Source organism: Austrofundulus limnaeus, unplaced genomic scaffold, assembly GCF_001266775.1.
Source record: "Austrofundulus limnaeus strain Quisiro unplaced genomic scaffold, Austrofundulus_limnaeus-1.0 Scaffold14, whole genome shotgun sequence".
NCBI lineage: Eukaryota > Metazoa > Chordata > Actinopteri > Cyprinodontiformes > Rivulidae > Austrofundulus > Austrofundulus limnaeus.
This window is the reverse complement of record NW_013952416.1, coordinates 4413463-4421281: the sequence shown is the minus strand read 5'-3', so window position 1 is coordinate 4421281 and position 7819 is coordinate 4413463. Positions and strand designations below refer to the sequence as shown.

The following is a 7819-nucleotide window of genomic DNA, read 5'->3' as shown; positions in this document are numbered from 1 at the left end:
TTTACACTCAAACATGATTTTTTTCAGCTGATCAAAAGTTTAAGACCATAGTCTTTAAAAGCCAAAAGCTGTGCAAAAATCTGGATTCCATGTCATTTTCTGTCAAGTCTTTACACTGTCAAGACCTCCTGATGGCAAAAGTAAAAAAGCTCACTGACTTTGAGCGTGGTAGGATTGTTGAGCTGCATAAGCAAGGCCTCACAACGTGCCATCGCTGCTGAAGTTGGACGCAGTAAGACAGTCATTTTGCATTTTTTAAATGATCCTGAGGGTTATGGAACAAAAAAATCAAGTGGTAGACCCAAAAAAATTTCACCAGCTCTGAGCCGCAGGATCCGATTGGCTGTCCGTCAAGACACGGGACGATCCTCTACCCAAATTAAGGCCATTACTGGTGCTGATTGCAGCCCAGTAACCATCAGATCATCTGTGAGAGAAGGGCTTCAGAAACAAAAAACSTCTTCAAAGGCCACGTCTTCTTCAACGCCACAAAACTGCCCGTTTGGACTTTGCAAGGGTGCACCAAACATGGGACATTGAAAGGTGGAAGAAAGTTGTCTTCTCTGATGAGAAAAAATTTCACCTTGATGGTCCTGATGGCTTCCAACACCAAACAGAAATGTTATGATGCTGTTGTAAAATGACAATTTGAAAACTATTTGCCAGCAGATGTTCAGTTTRTTTTACAGATAATATTTCTGATTCTGTGACGTCCGGAGAGCAGAAACTATCTGCACTTCCACAACAGTCCAGTCTTACTGTGTTCTATGTCTTTACACATGAAGTCCTTACATTATTATTACATATTTCAGCGGCAGAAATATTGATAATGTTTAGGGAGCACACTGGTGGGAGGTCTGGTGGTCCTCCCCCAGAATATTTTGAATGAAGTAGATGCCATTTCCTGCATTCTGGTGTATTTTAACAGGTTAAACAGACCTTTACCTACATTAGTAAACACTTGGTGTGAGTATTATATACCATATGGGGTGGCCATCACTTTTAATGTCCAGTGGATTGAGAGCCTTCTTTTGGATCCAAAGAGGATTGTTTCTGTCTTTCCGAGATGAGGAGATAGCTTGTTGTCTGTAAGCCATTTGTGGATTTGGATAGAGTGAAGTTCTGATGTTAGGCTTTGCTGAATGTCTTATTTACCAGCTGCTAGGAGAGCCGAGTCATCTGCATATAATAGCAGCTTGCAGTTTACAGCGGCAGACGTTTCATTAACATATATGAGGAATAGTAACGGTCCGAGAATGGAACCCTGTGGGACTCCGCATATCACTTTTGTTGTAGTGGATGTTACGCCTCCGATTTCTACATACTGCTGTTATATAGGTAGTCCTTGAACCAGTTTACAGCTGGTTTCTGGAGCCCCAGAGCTTCCAATTTACATAAGAGAATACTGTGATCCACTGTGTCAAAGGCCTTTTGTAAGTCAAGAAGGACCATACCTGTGAGGTTGCCTTTATCTTGCTCTGACTTGATAAAATTAGTGAGGTAAATWAAGCATGTGTCTGTAGASTGAGAGGRTCTGAAACCTTGGAGCTTGTATAAAAGTTTGTGGTCTGTGAGATATTGGTTGAGTTGCTCATGGACAGTTTTCTCAATCAGTTTGCTGACAACGAATTGAGACGGGATGATAGTTGCTAACCTCGGTTTTACTGCTCTTTTTGTGAATAGGGGTAATTTTAGCATATTTAAGTTTGGAAGGGATACTACCTGTTGACAGAGACAAATTTATAATGTGTTAGTAGGGAGGTGAGGTACATGGTGGCKCCATCTTTAATGAATCTGGTGGGGTATTTGGTCTGGTCCAGTTGCCTTGTTTGGATTTAGATTGTGAAGGTTTTTGAGGACAGTGTCCTCTGTTACGTGTTTGAATACAAAGGAAGTACCTGAGTTTATCCATTTGCTGTAGAATTGCTTTATGTAGGTCGGGACAAACCTCCCACTTCCCATGGGTAATTTTTTTAGTAGYGAGGAAGCAACATTGTAGAAGTACCAGTTAAAGTTTTCAGCCACCCTTTTTATTATTTGATTTCTGAGCTTTGTTTCCACAGACAAGCAGACCCACGGGCTCAGGATGCTTTGTGAGGATGACGGCTGCACGCCGGAGGAGGGTGGACCCGAGGCAGACCTGCAGCAGCCGCTCATTCTGGAAAGAGTCGAGAAGGAACCGGCGAAGAAATGGCAAACAGTTGTGTCGAGTCGTTTGAAGAAGCATTGCTCATGCACCACAAGGAAGGTGAAATCCAGAATCCTGGGCTTTGTTCCCATTCTCAAATGGCTGCCACACTACAAAGTCAGGGACTGGATCCTGGGGGATGTTATGTCCGGACTTATTGTCGGGATCCTCTTGGTCCCGCAGTCCATAGCGTACTCCCTGTTGGCGAGCCAAGACCCCATATATGGTCTCTACACGTCTTTCTTCTCGTCCATCATTTACACCCTCCTGGGCACTTCCAGACACATCTCAGTGGGGATTTTTGGAGTCCTCTGCCTGCTTGTGGGTCAGGTTGTGGATAGGGAGTTGGCTCTAGCAGGATACCTCTCAGAAAGCAGCAGCATGGGTAGTAACAGCAGCGACGTCCTGCTGGCCGCTCTGGGGAACAGCAGTGACGTTGAGTGTGACCGAAGCTGCTACGCCATCGCTGTGGGAACAACGCTTACCTTTACTGCCGGGGTTTACCAGGTAAGTTCTGCTTTTGTCATAAAATATTACGATGAATTTATATCCTCGTGGGGAAAACTAAACAAATAAATGAGGTCATAAACGAATTCATCAGTAATTTGGCAGTCAGTGCTGCAGGGTCTAGTCTAGGCTGTGTCAGGAAGGGCATTAAAAGGTTGTAAAACCATCTGTGATCCTTGCAAAAAGGGAGCAGGTGGAAATAAAACAATGCTTAAAGGCAGTTTTCTGCTGTGATTTTAGGACCTCACTGCTCACCCCCTGCTTCCGTCTTCCTCTCAGGTGTTGATGGGCCTTTTTCAGGTAGGCTTCGTCTCCGTCTACCTCTCAGACTCCCTCCTCAGTGGCTTTGCAACAGGCGCCTCCCTGACCATCCTCACGTCCCAGTTCAAGTACCTTCTGGGCCTGAAGATTCCCCGGCCCCAGGGCTGGTTCACCCTGTTCAAGACCTGGTATGGAATCTTCGCCAACATCGGGAAAACCAACGTTTGTGACCTCGTCACCAGCTTGGTGTGTTTGGCAGGACTGATTCCTGCAAAGGAGTTAAATGATCGCTTCAAAACCAAACTAAAGGTAATTATAAGGTGTTCTTTAGTAAGTAAATACATAAGTAAAGTAAGTTAAATAAAGTAAGTAAATACTTAAGTTAAATAAAGTAAGTAAAGTAAGTAGGTAAAGTAATAAATATGTAAGTAAAAGTAAGTAAAGTTACTAAGTAAATATGTAAGCAAAGTAAATAAAAGTTAAGTAAAATGGAATGTCATATTATATCACCTTCTTCAAGACCTGACTCCGCCTATTTTCATTGCATCATTCAAATTGGCCGGCCTACGGCTGAAATCAGGTCCTCATACATTTTTCCTGTTCTAATGTTAAAACAACGGTTCATTTAAGTGTTGAAGGTATATTCAGGCATGCATCTAATCTACCACTACTTCCTGCCCTGTGTAACCATGTATTTATAGCCACCCAGACCAGTTTGTACATAAAATTCTCAATTTAATCACAAAACTAATCACACAATAGTTTATAAAATTATATCATTATTCACCTAAAACAGATTGTGGTGCTTTTAAAAATCAGTAAATAAACAACCTCAATAAATTTCTTCAGTAATGTGAGTGAATAAAAGCTGCAGAATTCTGGACAAGTTGAAAACGACTCCGCTGCTTTTTGTTCAGACACGTGAACAAACCATTACAATAATCCAGGCGGCTCCAGACAAAAGTGTGAAAAACCATTTCCAAATCAGAGGCAGACAGTAGGGACTGAAGTTTCGATATTACATAGCTGAAAAAAGCATGTAGCAACCAAATATTTTACAGGTTTTACAGGGACGGGTCCGGATCAAAAGTAACACCCAGGTTTCAAAGACTGACGGGCAACTGGACTCAAAGAACCCAACTGTTGTTTCACCTGTGGAATCTTATTTCCAGGGGACTATCAGTCCAACTTTTTAGTGCAACACAACCCCTGTTGGATCCTAAACTTGTGTATTTTTTATTTCCCCTAAAAACATAAGTTTAGTCTATTTATATTGAGTTATTGGTTACTTCTTTATTTTCTGTTCTCTAGGCTCCAATCCCATTCGAGCTGTTTGTGGTGATCATTGCAACACTYGCGTCTCACTTCGGTCACTTCAACAGTGAGTACGGTTCAGGGGTGGCTGGAAATATCCCTACGGGCTTCCTCCCTCCTCAGACGCCTTCGTGGACCCTGATCCCCAACGTGGCCGTCGACGCCTTCTCCATAGCCATCGTGGGCTTTGCCATCACGGTGTCGCTGTCGGAGATGTTCGCCAAGAAGCACGGCTACTCGGTGGACGCCAACCAGGAGATGTACGCCATCGGTTTCTGCAACATCCTGCCGTCGTTCTTCCGCTGCTTCACCACCAGCGCCGCCCTGACCAAGACCCTCGTCAAGGAGTCGACGGGTTGCCAGACCCAGGTGTCCGGGCTGGTCAGTGCTCTGGTCCTGCTGCTGGTGCTTCTGGTTATCGCACCGCTCTTTTACTCCCTTCAAAAGTAAGAACAAGTTTTTAATTCCTGAATCATTGCTTTTTTGAGGCAGCATTCCTAATTAGGAAGACATAATTTAAACGTACACTGTTGGAAAGCATTTAAACCAAGTCTACATGAGCTGTACACACATATAAATTTATTTAAGCTGTTTGAGCWATTTTATAAGACGTTATTACTCTTTGTTATTTTTATGCCTTCTTATTTTTTAGCTAAATAAAACCCCTTTTACCATCTAGGTCAGGGGTCTGAAAGCTTTACAATCAAAAGATCCATTTCTGCTCCTTGTCTCACTAAAAAAATGTGTCTAGACGCAAAACAAGCTACAACTGTGATTTTCAACTGGTGGTCTGCGGGCCTTTTCGGGAACCTTTACAGCCAGTGGAGGTGGTGTGATAAAACTAAAAAATTTATTGGGAATTTCATTATTTATTATTATTTTTGCATATCAGGACAAATAAAAAGACCATGCCATAAAAATAGAAAAATAAATTAAATGTACTTAGTGGCAAACGCAGTCCCCACATAGTGTCTGAGAAACACTTGGATCTGAGGGGGGTTGTTTCTGGTGACATTTTGGGGCAATTTTAACACAAAATGCCTACATTTGGAGACAACTGGTGCATTTGGGGGTCCCCATTTGGTTTAAATACCCTTGGTGGGTTGGGGGTTGGGTTTAGGACCAAGGTGTGAATTGAGTTTAGGTTAGTTTTAGGGTCAGGTAGGTTTAGGGTTTGTGGTCAGGGTTAGACTGTAGAAATGTAATGGAAGTCAATGGAATGTCCCCAATTAGATAGCTGTGCAAATGTGTGTGTGTGCGCCAGCGCAGGAACAACCGCTCTTGTGTTGCTTATAGAAAGCTACYTTCACAGATTTATTGACCAAATTCTTCATCCATCTACTGGACCAGTTTTCTTTGTTCGGACTCTTTATTTGTCAAGTTTTTTAGGAGTTTAACCAATTTAGGTTTTGCATTTATTTAAAAAAAACCTCAATATTTGCCAATAAGATGTCACAGCTAGGGATGTCCCAATCAGATCCTCAGTATTGGTATCGGTGGCAGATGTGGCCATTTTTTGAAAATCGGGTAGAATCAGATTTAGTCGTGATCGGGCCAATCCAGTTTTCGCGACAGTTTTCAGCATCACCATGCTTTACAACTGTCGTTACGAAGTCAAGACACACACAAGTATGCAACCATGTCCACAGTGTGGGAACACTTTTCAGTGGAAAACAATGATGCAAACTGGATGTTTCTGGTGGTGGAACAGCAGGGCTCGCTTTCATACCACCAACTTTGTCACTTGGAAAGTAATAAAGAAATAAAGCTATCAAATCGGTATCGGAAAGCCTAGTCATTAAAAAAATCGGATTGTATTGGGAGCCAAAAAATCTGGATGGGGACATCCCTAGTCACAGCACTGATGACCTGTTCAGAAACCTGTTAAAACTGCTTTAAGTCAAACTCCTCGTCCAAAGCTTTAGTTCTTTGCTCATTGGTTTGTTGTGTTTATGTTGTGTGCTAAGGGTAACTAAACATCTGATTCCTTGTTTTCCATGTGTGCAGGTGTGTTTTAGCCGTCATCATCGTGGTGAACCTGCGCGGAGCTCTACGAAAGTTCCTGGATGTTCCCCGCATGTGGCGCGCCAATCGGATCGACGCCTCCATCTGGTTGGTGACCATGGCCACGTCGGCGCTGGTCAACACCGAGCTTGGGTTGCTAGTCGGGGTCCTGGTTTCGGCCTTCTGCATCCTGGGCCGAACCCAGAAGGYCCAGGTCCTGGAGCTGGGCCGGGCCGGGACCAGGGAGCACTACGAGCACCTGTCGTCTTACCGCGGCCTCCGGACTCACCCCGAAGTGGCGGTTTTCAGGTACGAGGCGCCGATCTACTACGCCAACCAGAGCTTGTTCAAGAAGTCTCTGTACAGATGTGTGGGTCTGAACCCCGCCAGGGAGAAGGCCCAACGGTTGAAGAGCAGGAAAACCAAGCAGCAGGAGGCCGGAGGAGCAGCAGGGATGAAACCAGGAGAGAAACAGAACGGTGTCGAGGCTGTCGTGGCCGTACCTTTGGTGCTCGATGAGAAACCGTCGAGACGCGCTCGCAGCTTGGTGATCGACTGCAGCGCCGTCTTGTTTCTGGACACGGCAGGCGTGAACGCTCTGAAGGAGGTGAGGAAAGACTACGGAGACCTTGGGGTTGACRTTATCCTGGCGCAGTGCAATACCTCAGTGCTGGACACTTTGGAAAAAGGGGGTTACTTTGACGGTGAAAAAGACGGCGAGGTGGGAAAGAACAAGCTGATTTTCTTCACCATCACAGATGCTGTCCTCTACGTCCAAAGCCTCGGTGTCCCTAACGGAGACTGTGACAACAAATCYTAACGTACGTCAAATTTACGATCAAAGGTCTGCAACACACACAGAAAGAGTAGCTTATATCACAAACGTGCCTTTTTATAACCTATGTTAAACGTTATTTGTTGTGGGTGAGAAAAATAGTTTTTCAGCTTCAATATTTATAAATCCATCTTACAGAAAATCTCTGAGGTTTGGAGTTCCTATTTTTTCCGCATTTGGACACAGTTTTCCCAACAGGACTAGATTTATATATTTTATTTATAAACGCTACATGATTTAAAACGTAGCTTACTTGCGAGATTCATTTCCCTCATTACACACTAGATGTGGTTCCTCTCCGCTCCGGTGCGAATCACAGAGGATGTCCGAGAAGCGCGTGCAGGAAATGTGAGATCACGTGATAAATCTAGTGATGAACGTGGAAGTCGGAGCAAAATAAATCATTTTGTGGAAGATGGACTTCACACACAGCTGAAACTGTATCACTGTCCATGCGTGTGCTCWTGTGCTGCACGCTACACAGGGCTCTATTTCCTAATCGTACCACAAAAAAAAATAAATAAGTAAAAATGTCTGGTCGCATGTTCGAGCGTAGGGGGTGGAACAAAAAGTTTTCATGTCCCATAAAGTCAATCCAGCAGTATCAACAGTCGCCCACCGACACAAAAAGTCTCCATAGCTGTGTTTCCATTACAAATGTGCGCAAAACTTTGTCGATATTCTGTTAATGACGAAAAAACACAGTTTCG

At 43.8% G+C, this 7819-nt stretch overlaps 1 protein-coding gene across 1 annotated transcript in view; it reads left to right on the top strand.

Moving 5' to 3' along the window:
- Nucleotides 1–323: 323 nt before the first annotated feature.
- slc26a2 (solute carrier family 26 member 2) overlaps nucleotides 324–7819 on the top strand; it is a gene marked incomplete in the record, with an annotated part of 9835 nt that continues 2339 nt past the window's right edge. Inside the window, 4 exon segments of the mRNA XM_014002749.1 lie at nucleotides 324–2695; nucleotides 2975–3265; nucleotides 4268–4716; nucleotides 6278–7090. Of these exon segments, the coding sequence (XP_013858203.1) occupies nucleotides 2087–2695; nucleotides 2975–3265; nucleotides 4268–4716; nucleotides 6278–7090 (2162 nt within the window).